The 21,245-nt window shown below is 35.4% G+C and overlaps 1 protein-coding gene across 2 annotated transcripts in view; it reads left to right on the plus strand.

The window, feature by feature from the left end:
* The window catches only part of Ercc6l2 (excision repair cross-complementation group 6-like 2), a 63,761-nt gene that overhangs the window by 16,078 nt on the left and 26,438 nt on the right, over positions 1–21,245 (plus strand). For both annotated transcript variants that reach the window (XM_013034933.1, XM_013034935.1), the window contains 4 exons: positions 807–952; positions 7,691–7,786; positions 13,093–13,192; positions 19,965–20,117. In XM_013034933.1, coding sequence (XP_012890387.1) covers positions 807–952; positions 7,691–7,786; positions 13,093–13,192; positions 19,965–20,117 — 495 coding nt within the window. The remainder of the gene's footprint in view (positions 1–806; positions 953–7,690; positions 7,787–13,092; positions 13,193–19,964; positions 20,118–21,245) is intronic.

Consider the following 21,245-nt stretch of genomic DNA (forward strand, 5'->3'; position numbering starts at 1 on the left):
AATTGAACATAGGGCATTGCCTCTACCACTACACCCCTGTACCCCCAAATATTTACTGCTTTTTTTTTTTTTTGATCCGTCATGGGACTTGAACTCTGGGCTTGTGTGCTGTCCCTGTGTTCTTCAGCTCAGGGCAAGCGCTCTACCAGTTGAGCCACAGCACCACTTCCAGTTTTCTAGTAGTTTATTGGAGATAAGAGTCTCACAGATTTTTCTGTCCAGGCTGGCTTTGAACCATGATCCTCAGATCTCAGCCTCCTGAGTGGTTAGGATTACAGGGGTGAGCCACCAGCGCCTGGCTATTTACTGCTGTGAGGGCTTAGTGGTCAAGTATTTGCCTACCATGCATAAGGCCCTGGGTTCAATTTCTCTGTACCACATAAATAAATTATAAAAAGAGGAAAAAGAAATTGTGAGCCAGACACTGGTGGCCCACACTTGTAATTCTAGCTACTCAGGAGTCTGAGTACCAAAGATTGAGGTTCAAATCCAGCCAAAACACGAAAGTTCTTGAAATTCTTTTTTCCTTCTAACCAATGAAAAGCCCTTAGTGGAAGTGAGGGTGAAGTGGTAGAATACCATCCTTGAGTGAAAAAGCTGAAGGATTATGTCCAGGTCCTCAGTTTAAGCCCTAGTATAGGCGCGTGTGCACACGCACACGCGCACACACACACACACACACACACACACACACAGAGTACTGACTAAATCTAACCTCAAATAATCAGTGCTGTCTAAGTCTAACCTCTATATAGTAGAATGAGTCCTCTAAAATGTATGTTTTCCTCCTTTGTCTCTTTCTCCAGCTGCTTGATGTATTGCAACAGTATTGTGTGGCCTCTGGGCTTGACTACAGGCGACTTGATGGAAGCACAAAGTCAGAGGAAAGACTGAAGATCGTGAAAGAGTTCAACAGTACATGCGATATCAACATTTGTCTTGTCTCTACCATGTAAGAAAATAAAATTTGAGAGCTTGACTTTTATCTGTTTTTAAGATTTAAGTTAATTTAAAAAATTAATGCTAGATTCATTTTTAATGGAAAAATGTTTTGTTTTATTTAATTTTAAGAAGTAGTATGTTTCTAATTATAATCAATAATAGATTTGAATTTTGCATTTTTTTTTTTTTTGCTGATCCCCTTTATCATCACTGAATTTAGCTTATAAATACAGGGTATCCCTCAGCTCTTCAGCTCAAGGCTAGTGCTCTACTATTGGAGTCATGGCACCACTTCCAGCTTTTTCTGCCTATGTGGTGCTGAGGAATCGAACCCAGGGCCTTGTGCATGCAAGCACAGTACCACTGAGCCACCTTCCCAGCCCTGAGGACTTCTTTTTTTTTTTAATTTAATTTTATTTGTGAACATACTGTACAGAGGGGTTACAATTGCATGGGCAGGATAATGCGTACATTTCTTACCAAACATTGCAGCCTCCTCCTTTGTTTACCCTTCACATCACTTCCCAGCCTCCCCCCTCCCCCCCAGGACTTCTTTTTAAAAAAATTTTCTGACCCTAAAATGTGCTTTAATTCTATGAAATTGTGTATTTTTAAAATTATCTTTTAAGTAGTTGTTCAAAGGGGTTTCAATTCAACATGTCAGTTTATGAGTATAATGCATCACTCAGACTTCTTACTCATTGGATGAGTGAAAATTCCTGTAGCAGGAAACTGAGCTCACTCAGAGAGCTCAAAAGCTTGCCCTCCTCCACTTCTACCCAGTTATAGACTTTATAAAAGGTAACCATAAATAGATGTAATGCCTATTTCTGAATCTTTACTTAGAAGAAAGCATATACTTTAGAGAAAGATTTAAATAAATATGAACATCTGGGTGGGATGATTTCCTTTTTTGTGGAGGGAATAAGCAACCATAATTTTTACAATCCATGTAGTAAAAAATTTGTAGATTTACTCCCACTGTCTTTCAAAAAGAATTTCAAGGGACTTTAAAAAATAAATGTATTAGCTAGGGCACCAGTGGCTCACACCTATAATCCTCGCTACTCAGGAGGCCAGCCCAGTCAGGAAAATCTGTGAGACTCTTTATCACTGATGAACCATCAGAAAACTGGATATGGCACTGTGGCTGTAGGGAAAGCATTAGCCTTGAATGAAAAAGCTCAGAAACAGTGCCCAGTTCCTGAGTTCAAACCCCACAATCAACAACAACAAAAATCACAATAAAAATGAATGTATGTACTTGGACAGTAGAAGCAGGAGGATTGTAAATTCAGAGTCAGTCTGAGTTATATAGGGAATTCCAGGCCAAACTGGGCAGCTTACTGAGACCTTGGCTTTAAAAAGGAAAAGAAAAGGGCTGAGAAGTTGGCTCAGTGGTAGAGTGTTTGCCTCGCATGCATGAGGCCCTGGGTTCGTATTCCTCAGTACCACATAAGCAGAAACAAGCCAGAAGTGGTCCTGTGGCTCAGGTGTTAGGGTGCTAGCCTTGAGCTGAAGTGCTGAGGGACAGCGCCCAGGCCCAAAGTTCAGCCCCACATCGACAAAAAAATTTTTTTAAAAAGGAAAAGAAAAAAAATCATATGTAAAATGTATATAGTAAAAATTAAACCAAACTTGGGTGTTAGTAGCTTATCCTTATAATCCTAGCTACTCAATAAGCTAGAATCTGAGGATTGAGATTCGAAGCTAACTGGGGCAGACAAATCCAAGACTCATCTCCAATTAACTACCAAGGAACTGTGGCTCCAGTTACAGAATACTAGCCTTGAGCAAAAAAGCTAAGGGCTAGCACCCACACTGAGTTCAAGCTCACTGGCACTGAAAAAAATAATCAGGATAAAAGTTCATTTAAAATAAAAAATATATTTATAATTAACTGTTACTGTGGAGTACTAACATTATTCTTGAATTCCTGTAACTAAGGCAAAAAGAGACACTTTAGACTCACATTTTCCTCTGAATGAAGTCATGTCATTTTATCGCCTGGGTTCTTACACACAGAGTAATAAATGGCATACAGTACAGTTTTCAATTAAGTCTTAGAACATACAGGTTAAGTGTTCTTACTTTTAAAATAATGTGCTTTGAATTAATAAAACATTCAACATTAATTTGACTAGTACAGACCCTATAATGACATTAGTTGTCTTTTCTCTTCTGCTTACCTCTAGCCCAACATGTTGTTGTATTAACTCCTGGACTTGGGAACACTAACCGTTCTATTACTGTTTCCTATGGTTCCTGCCTCATGGTACATGATTTCTTCACATTTTCTATTTCTTATTCTCAATGTAGTTTCTTTGGAGACATCTTTTCCTCCTCTGTATAAATGTTTTAGAGGTCAGTTATTACAGTTTTTCTATTTGTTTGGTTTTGTTTTGCCCTATTAGGTGTCCTGACTGAGGCAAGAAAAACCTTTGGGATTTCTGTCTTTCTGTGACTGACTTAAAGAGCAGTTTTTTTCTATGTTATTATATTAGAGAACCTTATACAGTATAATAAGTATATTTATTAACTATTTTAATTTTTTAAAAGCTAAGTATTTTTCTCATTTTATTTTTTCAGTGGTTTATATTTACTTTCTATAGAAGCTGAGACATCACAGAGCCATTATTTTCCCAGAATTCTAAATCTATCAACTTTACCCAACTTGGGCTCTTTTACAAAAGAGGAACACCTCGTCTACTTTCATTCCTCTTTTTTTTTTTTTTCCAGAGTGTTTGCCCTTTTTGTTTATTTTCTATAAACTACTTTTCTCACTTGATCACTGTTCTGTCCATTTTTTCTGGGTTCCAAGCTGCATTTGTTCTTGGTTTGCCATTTGTTTTGCTGAACAATTCTGTTTTTAATCAACTTCCTGTATATTTTCCAATTTTTTGCAATGGCTGATATTAACACTAAAACATACCCTTCTACATTTGTCACCTATCTGTATTATATGTCAATTATTTTAACTTTTACTATCACCAATTTTGTTATAATTAAGTCCTGCAGTGATAATCAGGTTATTTTTATTAGCTCTAAAATTTAAAGACCAAAAAATAGAATTTACATTATGATTTCATAAATATTGTTTAATGCTGGGCTAATAGTACTACCAAGGCCATCTCTGAATATTCATGTCATTTCTTTTTTTGTTTTTGTTGGCCATGGGACTTGAACTCTGGGCCTGGGCACTGTCTCTCAGCTCTTCAGCTCAAGGCTAGCACTCTACCACTTGAGCCATAGCACCACTTCTAGCCTTTTCTGCTTATGTGGTGCTGAAGAATCAAACCCAGGGCCTCATGCATGAGAGGCAAGCACTCTACCACTGAGCCACCTTCCCAGCCCTGTTCATGACATTTCATTTAAGGAGTATAGTCTTAGCATCAACTAAATGAATTCTCATTTTTTATGTTTGCAAAATTATTTTCTTTCTTCCTTTCTTGTATGTGTGTGCGTACGTGTGCCAGTAGTTGGGCTTGAACTCGGGGTTGACTTTTTTGCTCATGGCTGGTACTCTACCTCCAGTTTTCATTTCATTTTTTTTAAAATCATGACTTTCTCAATTTCCCCACCCAATTTATTTTTCTTCTTTTAATAAACGTCAGTGTTTTATATTCTTACTCACATTTTCTCTGCTTTTGAGTTCTCTGTGTTCTGATAACTTTCCTCCAAGAACCTTTCATCTTGTGGTCTCAAGGTAGAGAACTTGTTTCCTCAACCTGAGAAAATGTACTGTTAATGGAGACTTGTCTCCATTGGATCTTTTACTTGGGTCCTGCACTCTTTGTCCACATTGTTTTTCTAGACAATTTCGCCAAGTTACTTTGTAAGCTAGGGTGTATAGAAAGTAAATTTTCTGTATCCTAGAATATAGAAAATGCCCCTGAGGATCCCTCCTCCTTGAATCCATACTCTGACAAGCTGTGGAATTCTAGGTTGAAAACACTTTCTTCTCAAATCTTTGAAGGCATTACAGCATTGTCTTTTGGTATTTAGTATAGCTAAATAGGTGTCTAATACCAGTCTGATTTTCATTTCATGTTGGAACTCCAAAGAATTTTTCTTCAACTGTATTCTGCTAAAATTCCACAGTGATATTTGAGTCTTAGTGTGGGTCCTTGGTCATCTATTTTGAAAGGCATATTCTTTTCAAATCTAGAGAATGCTCTTATTGTTTCTTTACAATGCTTTCCTTTTCTTCTGTTTTCTCTGTTTTCTCATTTGCCTGCTAATTCATCAAGTTTTAGCACTTGCATGCTAACTTTTTTCTTTTTGTTTTTCTGAGACAGCCAGATGAGCCTTGAACTCACAAGCTCTCAGACTTAGCTTTCTCAGAACTTGGGTAAAACTCCTACGTTAATTCTTTAAATATCATAGTTCATATCTTGTCATTTGTACTCTAATGTTCCAAGAAATTGCATTTTCAAATATTACTTGAAATAATCACATTTTTATTGTATTCTTTTCTTACTTTCTAAGCTGTTTTGTTCTCTGAATTATTATCTTAGCTTTCTCAAGTCATTTCACTCAACTTATTTTAAGAATAGTCACCTGACATTTTTCCTGAAGTTGGGTTTTTTAAAAATTGGAATCTTTAAATTTATGAATGATTTTGAGGAAAATTGGCATTCTTATGATATTAAGCCTTCCTAACCATGAATATGTAGATATTTTTGTGGAACACTGAAATACGGTTAAGGTATGCTTTCTACTATATGTGGTATGTGAATAGAATGTGGGGACTTAAGGAATGAACAGCTGCATGGTTGGTAAGTTTCTATCTCAAATATTAGTCCATAGGCTACAAAGGGTAATTTTATATTTTACTGTTTGAGAGAGAACCTTTTGCCATTGGCCCTGTATGAACAGAGCAACAGGGTAGAAAGTAGGCTTCTGAGTTGTATTATTATCAGAATAATTACAGAAATGAGGTTTAAGAATTTTCTTTTCTGATGCAAGCTTTGCCTCTGCTTTAATTCACTGAGGCCTCAGTTGTAATTTCGGAATCCATTAGAAGATTGCTACATCAACTAACAGAGTTGTGGCTCATAAAGACTATTTGAAACAAAATACATGTATGACATTGTCATCAAGAAGTTTTACTAAGTAGATACATCTTTAACTTAATACTTGTTTGGTGTATAAATCCCATGTACTTAAAATTACCCTTGATGGGATTGTAAGTTTTTTTTTGTCCTTTATAAAACCTACTCCCTAAGTCTCTTTCTTTGACTTAATGTTTCTGTGACAATTTTATGCTTTCATCTCTACAAAAATTCAATTTCTATTGAGTACTGAATTTTAAATCAGAATGCTTAGATTTCAATACAGATAGTGGCCACTTAGGAAACCTTGTTATCTTATCTGCAAAATGAAGATGTATAGCTGTCCTAACAATGGATAAAACCATATTTTATGAAAATACCTTGTGTAGTTTTTGGTATACAGCAGAGGCTCAAAAAAAGTTAAATTGCTTCCATTTAGAAACATTGTAGCAGAAAAGATTAGTATCATTTTTCTTTCCCTGGATATTTAACATTTAGTGTAAAGTGTTATGTAAATGTGAGTTGACTTTTGTGATACAGTTTTGGCAGCCAAAAAAGGAAGTCTGGCAATGTAAAACCTCAGAGAAAGGCTTGAGAGACAGGAAGAGAAAAATGATTGAAGAAAAGAAAGAAAAAAATCTTTATTTTAGGTTAGCATTTCTTTTTAAAATAGATTTTAATAGAATAATTAGTAAATACAAGTATTATAGACTACAAATTTCAAAACATGGACAGATCACAATTACTGTTGTGTAAAAGATAATACACATTTAATAGATACACATCTAATCTAAATTGACTTTTATATGTATTTATTACTTTATCTAAAATACACTAACAGCTTTTAAAAATTATGCTAGGAAAATCCTGTATAGTATTTGAGTATCCAAAAATTGTAAAAACCAGCACAGCCTATTTATTTTGGCACTCAGATGGTCAATTTTTTTAGGGATTTTCCTAGAGTAGATTAAGAATAATATGCTGGAAGTGGCATTGTGGCTCAAGTAGTAGAGCATTCGCCGTGAGCTGAAGAACCCAGGGACAGCGTCCAAGCCCAGAGTTCAAGCTCCACGACCAAAAAAAAAAAAAAAGAAGAAGAAGAAGAAGAAGAATATGGCATATATATATAATCTAAGCTTATCTATGTTTTAATTATCTTGCTTTTATGGTATTAGCAATATTATGTTGTTTTGACAGTACCAAGGGTTGAACTCAAGGCCCTGTTGTTACTAGACGGGCTATTTGTCACTGAGCCTTGATTCCAGTCCCTTTTTACAGTGGTTATTTTTGAGATAGGATCTTGTTTTCTTTCAACACACTTGCCTGGACCATGATCCACATATTTTATACTTCCCATTGTAACTGGGATAACAGATGCACACCACCATTCCCAGCTTCTTCCATTGAGATAGAATCACCTGGGTTCCCCCCAGGTGATTTACAGACTTGCCTGTAAATAAGATTTTCCTAATCTTAAGTCTCCCATATAACTGGGATTACAGGTGTGGCCCACTGATGCCAAGCATTGGTTTTGAGACAAAAATCTTACTATGTAGCCCAAACAAGCCTGGAACCTTGGAACCTGAGATCCTCTTATCCACACTTTCCAAGTGCTAGAATTACAGGTGTATAACACCATACCTGGTGATAATTAATGCTGTTTTAATGTGTGTTCTTTATATTTCATTCCCTAGGGCTGGTGGACTAGGCCTCAATTTTGTTGGTGCCAATGTTGTTATATTATTTGACCCAACTTGGAATCCAGCTAATGATCTTCAAGCCATTGACAGGTATAACAAATTTAAAGTAACTTGCAAATTCTTTCAATCTAAAAATACTCATGGTATCTTTTGATTATTCTTAATACAACTGACTAGACGGGAGAACCTTGTGAAAACTTCTGAATTTAAATAGCAGGCTGATAGTAGCCACTTGTTTTCTAGTCATTTGTAAATCCCAGTAATATGAAAGAAAGGACATAAGAAGAAATAATATAAAATTACAAAAATAAAGAAAGAACATTTAACAAGTAGATAATAAGAAATTTTGAGAAACTCCTGAAAGATAAAAATCAAGTAGAATCTGTGTGATCAAGAGAACAGAGGAAAAACCACAGTGCAAAATCTACAAAAAAAGAGCTAAGAAATTTCAAGCTTGAGATTAGTAACTTCAGGATATGAGAGTAGAAGACTGTATCAAGGAGACATAAAGTATGTGTGGAAGCAAATTCCCCTCTCACACTACATATTTACAGAGAGGTATTTAATAAGTATTCCTTCATCAGAGCTGAATAATAGAAGTAGAAGTAGCACTTTTTAATTCATTCTATGAAATCAGAATTTATTTCTAGAATGCAAAGATAGTTCAACGTCCTACAGAACTCAATATTATAAACCATATTAAGAAATTAGGGGGAAAACCCACACTGATCATCTTCATGCTGAAATAAAAAAAATGCATTTGGGCAGAGTTTACCAGCCTTAATGGTTTTAAAAAGTTAAGAATACCAAGGAAGAGGATGGGAAGGTGGCTCAGTGGTAGAGTGCTTGCCTTGCATGCATGAGGCCTTGGGTTCTATTCTTCAGCACCACATATACAGAAAAGGCCAGAAGTGGCACTGTGGCTCAAGTTGTAGAGCACTAGCCTTGAGCCGAAGAGCTGAGGGACAGTGCCCAGGCCCAGAGTTCAGGCCCAACGATCAGCCAAAAAAAGAATACCAAGGAAATTACCTTAGCCTAAAGACCATTTATACAAAATTCCCAAAATCCTAATGTTAGAAGACTGAATGGTTTTCCTCTTATCACACAAAGATAGGATAAATATCCTATGATTTCTCTAATATGTTACACATGGAATAACCAAATTCATAGAAAAAATAGAAAGGGCCCTGTTTTACCCAGTGAGATGTTGGTGGCTACAAATGTAATCTCTGCATCTTGGGCCTCAGCACTCTATCCCCTTGACCCCCCAGCATCCACCCCCTCTTCCTCTTACTTTGGGAGGTATGGGTGTCCTGGGCTCTAAAACAGGGGTACTTTGGGAGTTCATGTTGGCTTTCACTGCTAGAAGAACTGCTGCCTGCATTATCTCTGGTATCCTTGTATGCCACTTCTCCTGCCCTGGTAGTAGCAATAACTGGGAAAGGGGTTGGCTCATTGTGGAGGGAGCACAAACCCAGCTAGGAAGATGGAGACTTGCTGGAGCCCAGTGATGAGGAAGCAGGCAAGGTTGTCATTGGTGGCAGCAAGGTAGGCAAAGCCTGTCATAAGATCTTCAGTAACCATTACCACCATCTTCAGCTGAAGCTCCAGCCTCCTCCAACCTCCTTACACACCCACCATGTTGCTGCACAACTCCATGATGATCACCTTTCAGCACCCATGTCTCATTGCTGGTACCTTCCCTTATGCTACCATTGCCCATGGAGGCAATGGCCCAACACCCTGTCTGGTGCACAGTTGTGTCTTCAAGGGGGATGTGAAGAGACTCTCCTCCCTTATCTGTATGTACAGCATATGGAGCAGAAAGATAATCATTCCTTTTACATCTTGCTGTGATGTTAGGAAATAAAAAATGTGCCCATTCACTTTGGGCTCACAATGTTCCAGAAAAGGTGAAAAATACTCAGGGATAGAGCCATCTGCATCAGATATGGAGATAGACAGATGATTGCAGCTCTTTTAAGGAAACTTAATAGCAATCCAGGGCAAGTGTTAAAGAAAAAGACCTTGATTATGGAAAGCTTTGCAAGAGTTAGACTTATCTAGAACTTCACTAGGATTTTCAAAGCTTGTGTCTGTACTTTCCAAAATTCTGCCTTTGATTCATGTAAAATATACAAACAGGGTATCAATATCAGGCTTGACACAACTCTTACATACTTGACTGACATGAATTGCCAACAAGGAGATTCAAGCTTCATTTTCATTGAAGGTATGGCACCCTCTGAATCTAGTGTTAGACAATGAACAAAAAGTTTTATCAGGGCTGGGAAGGTGGCTCAATGGTAGAGCAATTGCCTTGCATGCATGAGGCCCTGGGTTCGATTTCTTAGCACCACATAAGCAAAAAGAAAAAAGCCGGAAGTGGCACTGTGGCTCAAGTGGTAGAGCACTAGCCTTGAGCTGAAGAGCTGAGGGACAGCGCCCAGGCCCAGAGTTCAGGCCCCACGACCGGACCCAAAAAAAAAAAAAAAAGTTTTATCAGCAGATACTCCATGAGGGAATCAGAGATGGAAATAGAAGTTGTTGACATTTTAATGAGCAGCAATATTTATTCAACTTTATGAACCAAATCAATTTTTTTCACACATGCCCAAGCCAAACAGTAAGAAACTTTTTGGCAGACTTCTGTCTGGTGAATGGACTTGTTTTAAAATCAATGAAAAGAAGAGAACATCTCAGTGAACAGGGTATTCTTCAAAATAAAGCCATCGTGGAGAGTTTGTGTAAAGGTGAAAACATAATGGAGCAGAGTATTGAGCCAATTTGAAGACAGTCCCTTACTCCTCCTTTTCAGAACACTATTACATGGGAAGGGGATATATTTGCTGAAAATGGAAAAGCTCCTCATCTGGGAAGAAAACGGGTGTGGCAAAGAAAGTAAAACATTTAAAGCCATAATAGCCATGAGCTAGGAATTTCCTTAGGAATGGAATTATTACTGAATATTCTAGAAGTAATAGCTCCCTTCAAACACTTTAACAAGCCTAGAGAATGTTCAAATGAAGCTTCCTCCAAGCTTTCCTGTAAAATTAGATACACCTGTATTTCCCCCAATCATAGCCACTGTGAATTTTCAGGAGTTTTGATTGATGAATTTGATGGCTTTATCTTTACCATACCTTCACACTCTGAATATAGTCAATATTATTGGACAGTACACTTAAAATAATTGTTATCTGTATTTTTGCATGTCAAAATAAGAGAAGAAAATGAAGTGATAAATTGATTATTTTGAATTATTATTGATTATTTAGAAATCACTATGGATCATTATTATTTAAGTTCTAATGCCAATTTAGAGTCAAATTAATTTCTTAGAAAAGAAAAGGTAAATAAGTAAAAGAAAAATATAACTTAGAAAACTAGAAAATCAAGTAAATAAAACATGTTATATTAAGTACATTATTCAAATAACAATATAAATTTTGCCTCATTGAAAGGTCATTTTGAAAAGTCTAAGGAGAAAAAAGCAAATATCCATACAAGCATACTTACTTGTAATAAACATTTTATGTACAATTTTATGCACATACATTTAGAAAAACAAAGACAAAGGAACATTATTTACATTATGTTTATTTTGAGCCAGGAACTTGCTTTAGTGTTTTTTATGGAATATCTATTTAATACAATTTCTTTTCACTGGACACTGGAACAATATGATGAAATACCCATTTTACATGTGAGCAAAGAGGGGAGACACATGATCTTATTAACTTGATCAAGTTCCCAGCCAGTAACTGGCTAGGTTTGGGTCTAAATCTGTACAATCTAAAGAGTTTGCAATTTTAACCAGCTCCTCTATACTAACAGCTGTCAAAGAAAACAGATAAAAACAATGGAGAAACAAATCTTTTCTCCTTTTTCCTTCAGATTTTGTCTTAAAATATGCGGTGTAACTTTGTGCTTATTTGATGTAGTTTATCAGCATGTATTATTTTATGCATCTCATGATTCCTTCAAAACCCAGTGCATTCCTCTTCCCTCTTTCTCCTTCCCCTTATACTGTGGCAGGAAGAACAGGAAAGATAAATGAAGATACTAACATACATATTGCATAATAGATCGCTCATACTTGTCTGTATACAGTGGAAAATCCATCACAAGTTCTTGTTTTATGGACCAAGAAATTGATGAAACAAAGATGCAAAGTAACAAGTATGTCTATAAAAGTGAAGGATAAATACTCTAAGAAAATTTAAGTACACACATATACCCAAAGACATTTTCTAATTTATTTTCTGATTTTCCTTAGAGGAAAAAGAGACTAAGTTCTTTTCTTCTTCCTCCAGGCCCCAGGAGGAAAGGGAGAATACAGCATGTTACCCTGTTTGGGCAGTCACAGGAACTTCACTACCTTCTGGGGATGTAAGATTTACAGGATTCAAGATGCCCTCTAGTAAAAGTTCCTATTCTGTGAGAAGGAAGGGGAAAGGCAGAGGGAATGCCAAATACAAGAGTAGATAGAGCAACCTCACAAGTTCAAACACAGATTTCCCCCAAATTGTAACATTTTTAAGCATGTTAGCAGTAAGCACTTTAGCAACTATAACAAGCGTTTTAAAAACAGGTGACCTCATTCTTCTCATCCAATAAAGCTTCCATATGAAAAGTTGCAAGGAACCAATATTAGTCACTGTGGTGAGGCAGGTTAGAGTTGTAATTAGTATTATGGTCTGTATCAGAACACCTGCAAAACTGGGTAATTCAGTCAAATTGTGGTTTGGACTCTACAATCTGCACATCCATACACTTTGCCAGTTGGTTAACTGCTTTTCTAAACATTATTTGAGGGTGGGAAATGTTTGTTTTACAACTTTCATAAAGGTATCATTGAATGTTATAAAGTAGACATTTAACATGCATACCTGGTTTGACATTATGTTCATTTGTGAAACCATCACCATAGTCAAGACAACGAACATATTGATCACTTCCTAATTTTTTCTTGTACCCTTTTATAATCCATTCCTTCTGTCACTCCCCATTCCTTCATTTCCAAGCAACCACTAAAAGCTGCATTCTGTAACTATGGGTTAGTTTAGGAGTTTAATGGTAATTGAATCACTTCGGAATAATCTATTCATAAGGATCACTAAAAGAAAACCAGTAAAAGTTTTTGGACACTGAAAGGTGTTTGTTACAAACATAACAGAAATGGAATTGATATCTATATTTTTCCTATAACAACCTCCTCAATAATTATCTTTATATGAGTATACATATATACAAATATATTATTACTAAATAATGTAGCATACCTCAATATAAACTATTTCTATTTTAATTAAAATTTTCATAATTTTACGTGAAAAAGCAATCTCTTGAACCCAAAGTTATATTACTTGGCTTTTGTTTTTAAATCTTTTCAGAGCATATAGGATTGGACAATGCAGAGATGTAAAAGTGCTTAGGCTGATTTCCTTGGGAACTGTGGAGGAGATAATGTATTTACGACAGGTATATAAGCAGGTAACTACATTTTTCCTTTCTCAAATTGAGATGTAAACATGTTTGGTTTCAAAAATTGGGAACAAATTTGTGTAAAAAGTTTTTAGTTTTATCTATAATGTAGAATTTGGTAAGATTATGAAATATACTCTTTAAGTATATTCTTATTCAATGTAGATTTCATATACTATGAAACATCAGTTCTTCCGCTTATTGAATTCTAGTACTCAAAGTTTCTTTGAGCAGCACTTCTTATACTTTAGTGTGAATATGAATCACCTAGGGATCTTGTTAAAGTACAGATTCTGATTTAGTGGGTCTGGGGTAGAACCCAAGGTTCTGCATTCTTAACTAGCTCCCAGGAGTCTCAGTACTACTTGTCCCCAGATCACAATTTAAGTAGTGAGGTCACATCTCCCAAATTGTGGGCCAAGACCTAGTGGTATGCCACAAATGGGTTACAGGTGCACTGCGATACTGATCCCACAGCTCTAAAGCAGTAAGAATGCCTACGCCAGCTTCCAGCCAAGCCTTCATTTGCTCCAGGCTGATGTTCATATATTACCACTTATATTTTCTTTATACACCATAACATGAAGAAGATTGGAGAGCAGTGGCTTAGGGATACTGTATGTAATGCAACTGAAACCACAGAAACACCCCAGTAAATGAAATTATAGGACTAGAACCCAAGCATACTAGCTACTGTGCTTGGTGTTTTTCACATGCATCTAAAATTGCATTAACTCATTAATAAGCTTAGGATATCAATTACTGCTCCATTCATACCTCTAGGTAAACAACATTTATTTCATTTAAATGTCCTCATTTAAGAAGATCTGGACTGAGGTTCAAGTTTAATTGTAGATCTCAAATTTGAGTTGCTCCCTATATATTTGGTTGGCATCTACTTAAGAGCAAACATCTGTCACATATGGTGGTAGTTAACCTAAGAATGATCCAATCTTAAATTTATGCTGTTTTTTTCATTCTAAAATTAGAATTAAACATAGCAGTTTTTGTTTTTTCTTCAACCAGTTAGCTCTATAAGAAACAGCTTAGCTGGGCACTAGTGGCTCTTGCCTGTAATACTACAGAGAGGAGACTAAGATCTGAGGATCACAGTTCAAAGCCAGCCTGGGCAGGAAAGTCCATAGCATTCTCATCTCCAATTAACTACCAGAAAAGGGGAAGTGGCCATGTGGCTCAAGGTGGTTGAGTGGTAGTCTTGAGCAAAAGAGCTCACATCCAGGCCCCAAGTTCAAGCCCCATGACTGACAAAAACATACACAAAGAAGCACCTCATATTTTGTTCTTTAGTATAACATAGCTACTTGAAATGTTTTTATTTTTCTATTTTACCACATTTGAGAAAAGTACAATATTAATTTTTTAGAGTACTCTCTTAAATTTGTCATAAGTAAGACTTTCTTCAATCATGTAATTTTTCTCAACCTATTATATTTCCTTTTTACCTATTCATTTTAATTCACTTAATGGAATGAAATTACCTGTTGCCTAATAATATACTTTAAATAGTATATAATAAAAAGTTTATCATGAGACAAGGTAATTTGAGTTTTCAGAACTTTATTTAAAGATAAGATGACAATCATAAGTTTGAAGACAGTTGTGAATTTGAATAATGGATATATAGGGAGCATACACTCCAGCCTCTCAAATATTCCTCAAATCTTGGGGAAAGATTAAAAAAAAAAACCATAAAGAAAAACTAACAGCAACAATGACAAAAAGCAGTAAGTAATGTTGGGAGGAGATAAGAAGAGTTTTTTCAGTGACCCAGACAGAAATAATAAGGAATTTTGAAAGACAGGAGTGAGTTGTGATTGAAGAAAAAGTGAAGCATAGTGAGGAGACTACTAATTAATTAATTGCAGCTTTCTTATGCCATTCTTAGACTCAATAGTTACTGAAATAAGAAGGGGCCCTTACATTGGTAATGTAAGAAAGTGCCCTAACCCTTACAGTATTTCTTTAGTTGTCCTAAAATTGTAGCAAACAGAGGTGTCTATTCTCTCATGAGAGCAATAAAAGGAAAGACTTGGAGCAGAGAAGTAAGCCAGAACACCACATTTTTGCTGATACTTAGAAGCAAGTCTCTCCTGTTACCAAGAAGACTAAATAGTTGCACTGCTCTCATCCTACTTGAAATACGTGCAATAGAGGCTAAGATAAAGATGTAAGATATTTAAAAGCAGATTAACAGCCAGCCAAAAATAATTACTGAACAGTTTACGGAAATAAACACTTTGAAAAAGGCACTGTAGCAGGCTGAATAATGTCCATCAAGTCCTAATCCCTGGAGCCCATAAATGGTATTTGTTTGTTTTTTAATGCCAGCCCTTGGGCTTGAACTCAGGGCCTGGGTGCTTTCCCTGAGTTTTTGTGTTCAAGGTTAGTTCTCTACCACTTAAACCACAGCTCCACTTCTTGTTTTTTGGATGGTTAATTGGAGATAAGAATCTCAGGGACTTTCCTGCTGGGGCTGGCTTTGAACCACTACCCTTGGATCTCAGCCTCTTGAGTAGCTAGTATTACAAGTGTGAGCCATCTGCCTCCAACTAAATGGTACTTTTTTATGAAGAAAAAAAATTAAAAGGGGATCTTCGTATATGTGATTTAATTAAACATTTAGATATGGGGAACTTATCCTGAATTGTCCAAACTATCCTTATAAGAGGCAGAGGAAAATTTGACACTGGAAAGAAGGTGGCAGGGTACCCATGGAGGCCGAAATTATAATGATACAGCCACAACTCAAGTAATGCTGGCAGCTAGGGAAGCTGCTAGCCCAGGCGGGAAAGTCCATAACACTCCATAACTGAAGAGTTATCCACCAGAAAAGGGGAAGTGGCACTGTTAGTAGTCCAGTAGTAGCCTTGAGCAAAAGAGCTCCTGGACAGCATCCTAGAGCCTCCAAGCTGAGTATAGCTCCTTGACTTTAGCTCCGTGATCCTGACTGCAAATTTATGACCTCCAGAACTATGAGAGAATAAATTTCAATTGTTTGAAGCATTACATTTATGATAACATTTAAGTGTTTGAAGATGTTAAGTTTATGATAACTTGTTACAGGAACCATAGGAAACTAATACAAGCACCTTAAAGCTACACAGAAGAAGGATTAATATCAGAGAACTTAGAATAGATAATTAAAGAAACTTAAAGAAACATAAGTAATAGTCAAAGGGTAAACCAAAAACAAGAATAAACTTCTAGGAAAAGACTATTTGGAGAGACTCAGAAAATGAAATACTCTACATGTAGATTGAGTAGCAAAAGACAGATCTTTCATCTAAGAGAAACAGCCAAGTAATTTTTTTAAACTGCAAAACAAAAAGATAACACATGTAAGAGGTTAGGAGAAATGGATCCAGAAGTGGAAACTTCAGTCTTTGTGTTGAAAAAAAAAAGAATAGAAACAAGAACCAGGAAGAAATGTGTAAAACAGAAAATAAGAATCAATGGATTATATGAGCTCACCAATTTCAAAATAGGATGAATGGAAACAGTGTCATGGTGGACATAGAGTCCATTTCTATTTTGTCTAAGCATAAAAGTAACAAGGATAAAGTAAATACCCTTAAAATGTCTAGAGGAAAAAAAATTAGTACCTACAATTGAACTTGGATTAGATAAACACCTGTCTTCTTCTTAGTGATACTAGATACATAGGAGCAATAACTTCAATGAGGGAAAAGGATATCTTTATGCGATTAAATGTTAAAACTTTATGCTGTTTAAGAAACTTTAAAATTTTATAAACTAAAGAAATTTTAATTTAAAACGTGAAGGAAGATCCTAATCCAGATTACTTCAGCATTCAAGTCTATCCAAAGTTTAGTCTTCTTTTTGAAAACAGAGGAAAGAATAAATTTATTTAGAAGAATACTGTTGCCAAAACCTGGCATATATTTCATGAACAGAAAGTTAACAGACCACAATCTCTTGTGAGAATAAAAATCAAAGCCTTTTACAAAGCTTTGGTTATGAGTTTATTTGTGTCAGTTCTTGTTCAAAAAGTATGCTGAAGTCCTAACTACTTGTATATGTGAGTTCAGATCATTTGTAAGTAGGATCTTTGCAGATGAGATTGAGATGAGGTTGTATTGGATAAAGGTAGGTTCTTATCCAATGACTGATTTTCTTAAACACAAGGGGAATTTGGATACAGACACACAGACAGTAGAGACAAAAATTGGGCTGATGAAGCTGCAAGCCAAACAACAAGTAGGATAGCCATCAACTGCCATTAGCTAGGAAATAAATTGACAAGGAAGGATCATCACTTTCAGAGAGTATGGTCCTATGGACATTTTAATTTCAGACTTTAAGCCTCTAGACTGTAAGAGAAAACCATCTGTAGTACTTAAGCTATCCAATTTGTAGTACTTTCTATATAATAGCCTATATAATAATAATAATAACAAATACTGATTTTAAGTAAATGTTGTAGATGTAAATATATTTCTATATGGAGCTTGTGAATGGCAAAGGAACTGAAAATATAATTGAGAGGGGTCTCTCTCTCAATCCTGCTGGTTCCATAGAGCAGACACTGATGGCAGATGTAGGATTGTTCATGCACAATTTTGATATTAATATTTAATATTACCATAAGAGGTGTAGAATGACATTGATGAAACTGAATAATCTCCTCTGTCCTCAGTTTTTACTGGATCAGAGAGTACATGTTTACCTAGGACAATTTTGGCTACAGATTAAAGGGTACATTCAGAAAGACAGTTAATAGGATATCAGGATATAGTAAAGTAAGGACAAACAGGTACTTACCCTGTCTTTTGACAGGATTACTGTGGAATGTCAAACACTGAGAATCCTATGTCATTATACAGACACACATAAGATAGTTTTACAATGAGAAGCTCTCTGATGACATCAGGCATTCACTGTACACACCATCCAATCATACTTCTGCACCCAGTCATATCTCTTATGAGGCTCTAAGGTTCCCATAGTTTCCCATATATATGGTGAAGAAATAATATCTGTGAAATATTTAAAACTCCTACAAACTAATAAAGAGATTATGTATAGGTAAAATTATAAGTGGTTAACACGTATGTGACAAGAAATAAGCCACGTAATCTAGAGGTAACAAAATAAAATATTATGTTCTATACACTGCAGAAACTTTATTTTTCTCTTGAAGGATTTTGGATTGGGGAGCTTTTTGCTGTTCATTGTTGGGTATTTGTGAAGAGGTACTTATCACTATTACAAATGCAACCCAGACACTTAGAATGCCTGTGATCTCCATACCAGCCTCACAGAAATGCTCTGTACATGCATAGGAAAGGATGACACAGATTTATACCCAGCATTATTAGTTTATTTTAAAATAAAAAATGAAACAGCTTGGATGTCCAACAGTAACAGAACACTAACATAAATTCTCATATACCTAAATCATACCATAGTCTGCAACAGAAAACAAAGATTGTGAGACTCACAGTCATGAAATACACTCTGTGACAAGATCACTGAGACATTTTCAGATTCCTGAAAAATCTTTCAAAACAGAATGTATTGTATATAAATTGTGCCTTGTATATAAATTGTTGTACATAAAACTACTTCTATTCATATATAAATAAGTATAACTACAGTGAAAAAGACTTTGGTCTCTGTTGAGAGAAGATCCCTGTTGTTCAAGAGGGACTTGGAGTTTTGATGTGATTGGTTTGCATGTATTGTGAAATACATTCAAATATTACATACTTCTAAAAATAAAAGCATTTATACAACTGTACTCCTTCAAGTTTGGAGAATTATATATACTAAAAGTTTGGTACTCAAGAGTTCATCTCATATATGTGTATGTGATTTATTTAGAAGTATTTACAGAAGAATTGCAAGAACAGCCCAAAGAATACCCTCCCTCTCAACTTCACCCCAGTTCTCTACTTGATAACACTTTATGTGTTTCATTTTGCTTTCTCTCGTCCACTATCTTTGTTCTTTTTCTGACCCTTTGTGGAAAGTCACAATCTTACACCAGTGTGTATATTGCCTCAAAACAAGGACACTTCCCTATTTACCAGTAAAAATAATTATAGACATTATAACTAGTTACACATATCATTCTGCAATTGGCCTTTTCCTCATCCTGTCCTCTCCAAAATGCTGTCGTCAAGACCAACAAATATAGAGTACTGCCCAACAAATATAGAGTACTGATTTATGTTGTTCCTAAAATGGAATTTGTCCTTAAGGGGTTTGATATCAGTGCTGTTTCTGTATTCCAAATTGTTTCAAATATGTTGTGTATATAGAACAATGAAGGCTTATGGGTTTTAGTTTTTGTGGGCTTTTAAAAAATTTTTTGCTGTTAACAATGTAGTCATTAGTTTGATACCAACATGTTATATAATTATATAATAATTTAACTTCAGTGATAGAATAATTACCAGTTTTTGTATTGCTATGAATTTATAAAGAGAAAAAGTGTAGTCAAGTGTGTTTTTTCACTATTAAATGTTTAAATGTCTATATATGCCATAGAGATATAATCTGACTACACAGAAAAAACATAGAATAGGAAATGTAATATCTTTACTTCAGTAAGACTGACCGGATTATTGTTACTTCACCATAATGGTATCATCTGCCAGTGAAATTAAAACAATTTCCTCCCTGAAGAGAGTTAGCTTGTTCCAGCGAAAGCTGTGTATATACAGAGAATGCCAGGAAATTCTGACATATTGTTGGAACAAACACTTAAAAATGTCTTGTATTTTTTGTGTTTTAGCAACTTCACTGTGTGGTGGTGGGAAGTGAAAATGCCAAGCGATATTTTGAAGCTGTCCAAGGATCAAAAGAACACCGAGGAGAACTTTTTGGGATCCATAACCTCTTCAAGCTAAGATCCCAAGGGTCTTGTCTTACAAAGGACATCCTAGAGGTGTGAAATTGTTGCCTAACTTTTTTAGTAACATTTCAAATGCAGTTTTATCCCTCGGTAAATTAAAAATATAATTGTTTAGGCCTTTTCAGGGATTTCTTTTTCCTTATCAGAAATAATTATGTTCAGAGTTTCTACTTTTAGAGAAATAGGAAATTAATTATTGTACCTCTAAGGTGTTTCAAAGCACGACTGTAAATAATGCACACACAGTTACAAATACTGATATGAACTAGTGTGACCTCCATGCCATTTTCAGACTGTCAGAAGTTGACTAGGCTGAAAACAGCTGTTGAAGGCAAGAACTAAAAAAAATAAATAAGATTTTTTCCTAAGTAAGTAAAACTGTAAAGTATGTTTTGATTAAAAGTTACCAAATACTCCCTGAGATGAACTCTCCTGGAGATTTTTGTTTTCTCTTTCCAATAAAAATTCCACACCAATATTTCAGATTCTCAGTGTGTTCATCCTCACCATATGGATGTTTGTTTCTCTTCAAATGAAATATTTTTACTTTTTAAAATTTTTACTTTAAAAAATATCTTTTGAATTTTTTAACATATCAGAATACTAAGGACAGTAACTTGTGTTCTAATTGATATTAATATGGATATCATAGAATCCTAGAATATCTTTTTCTACCTCTTTATTATATAAATAAGGAAACAGTCTCAGAGAACTTCAGGCTGCTTTCCTTGACTTCTAGGCCTTTCTAGTAAACTAAATGTAATTCATATTAGTCAGTAAATGAAAAGAAAATTGATGAAAAATCATTTAAGAAAAACAGATCCCTCTCCTTGAGAAACTTAGACCTTCTGGACAGGAAGTTTATATAATGAACATGTTATATTAGTAATTATATACTAAGTTCAATGGTAGTAGAATGATCACTGACAGATGTAAAAGAAGGTAGATAATACTTGTATCCTGTAAACATTCCCTTACAGAATCTGATGTCTACTGCTGAGTCTTTGTGGTAACTGTATTTGATTCTGAATTGAATGGCCCATAGGAAGTCCTTTTTTTCATTTTTGTATGGTTTTTAAAATGCTGTTTCTTTCATGGTGTTTATCCCCATTCCTCTTATCTATAGTTTTGTTTGTCCTCCATCTCTATCCATCACCTCCA

This window comes from Dipodomys ordii, unplaced genomic scaffold, assembly GCF_000151885.1.
Source record: "Dipodomys ordii isolate 6190 unplaced genomic scaffold, Dord_2.0 Scaffold201, whole genome shotgun sequence".
In the NCBI taxonomy this organism is placed as follows: domain Eukaryota; kingdom Metazoa; phylum Chordata; class Mammalia; order Rodentia; family Heteromyidae; genus Dipodomys; species Dipodomys ordii.